Source organism: Rhagoletis zephyria, unplaced genomic scaffold, assembly GCF_001687245.7.
Source record: "Rhagoletis zephyria isolate East Lansing unplaced genomic scaffold, Rhagoletis_zephyria_1.1 Rzeph_scaffold_48840, whole genome shotgun sequence".
NCBI lineage: Eukaryota > Metazoa > Arthropoda > Insecta > Diptera > Tephritidae > Rhagoletis > Rhagoletis zephyria.
Window position 1 is genome coordinate 1 of NW_016205895.1, and position 1,348 is coordinate 1,348.

At 46.5% G+C, this 1,348-nt stretch overlaps 1 protein-coding gene across 1 annotated transcript in view; it reads left to right on the forward strand.

Moving 5' to 3' along the window:
- Positions 1-1,033: 1,033 nt before the first annotated feature.
- The window catches only part of LOC108355696 (testis-specific serine/threonine-protein kinase 2-like), a gene marked incomplete at its 3' end in the record, with an annotated part of 908 nt that continues 593 nt past the window's right edge, over positions 1,034-1,348 (forward strand). Inside the window, exons 1-2 of the mRNA XM_017606838.1 lie at positions 1,034-1,122; positions 1,175-1,346. Of these exons, the coding sequence (XP_017462327.1) occupies positions 1,034-1,122; positions 1,175-1,346 (261 nt within the window). The remainder of the gene's footprint in view (positions 1,123-1,174; positions 1,347-1,348) is intronic.

Sequence of the window (1,348 nt, forward strand, 5' to 3'; positions counted from 1 at the left end):
TGATGCCGGTGATGTGGAGGCCGTCCTTTGGGTCCAGCACCAGACTGGTCAGGTCGAGGTAGGAGCCGCTGGCAGAGAGCAGTTGGCTGATGTTCCACACGCAGTTGCCGGTGGCTTTCAGGTCGGTGACGCTGAGCACGTTGTAGAAATTGCTTTTTCCAGTGGGAATATCGATCACCTGCTTGGCGGTCGGGTCGCAGGGGGTTTCTGCGGATTCTAGAATCACAAATGGTGTCATTAGCATCATCAACATTATCAGTGCAAGAGTTTACCGGCGGACACGGCGAGTGCTAATCCGATGGCAAGTGCCAAAAAGTACGGCACTTTTTGGTGCCAATGCATCTTCATCGATGACTTGTGTGCAGGAATTGATTCTTCTCACCAGAAAGTTGATCTTCTTCTCCTTCTTCTTCGTCGTCGGTGACAGCTCTCGCAATGAGTGTCTGCTTGTCTGGTGGCGGATGATAAGCTGACCAGGAATGCGTGCGTGGTGCCTAGACGATTCACAGCGGTGGTGATCGTGGCGGTGGTGATGGTGACAAACCAAGAGAGGAGAAAGAGAAAGAGAAACACAAACAGCGGTGGCGGCTCAGCGAGGGGGTCGACTGAAGCGACAGTGCCTGGNGGCCACTTTGTCCTCATCTAGTGACGGCAAATTTAACTGCTCAATTTTGAAAACGATATTCTCTACTTTCAATTTATTTTTACCAAAAATCTAAACATTTTCTCTCAGTGCACTACTAAAAACACCAAATTCATTTAAAAATCAAAACGTTTTTTATGCTGAGCTGTACAGGAAGTGACGAGCCTAAAGTAATGATTTGGTGTTTTACAAAAAAGAGTGCTTTTGTGTGAATCAGCACATTAGTTTTGTTGTCAATTTTCTAAATTCGAATTTAGAATAGTTTTTGCTCAAATGTACAGCTGTGCTATAACTACGTGCAAAAATAGGCTTTTGAAAACAGTTTCAAGTTTAGTGATTGTTTTTTCCAGACAACTTTTCCAAACTAGACAAGAGCAGACCAGTCAACCAATGCAACCAGTGAAGAAGGTGCAGCTGGCATCGAATGACGTCAAGCTGCTGGCGATGAAGGGCTTCACCATTGGCGATGCACTCAACAGGTAACAACCTTACTTTCTCTACCAAATCTAAATCTTAAATTCTCGTTTCCAGCGGTTCTTTTGCCTGTGTCTGCAAGGCCACCTACAAAGGCAAGCCGGCGGCTGTGAAGGTGATCGACCTGGAGAAGACCTCCGATGACTACCGCCTCAAGTTTCTGCCCCGTGAGCTGTACACCATCAAGAAGCTGAAGCACCGTTTTCTCATTCAAGTCATCGACATCTACGT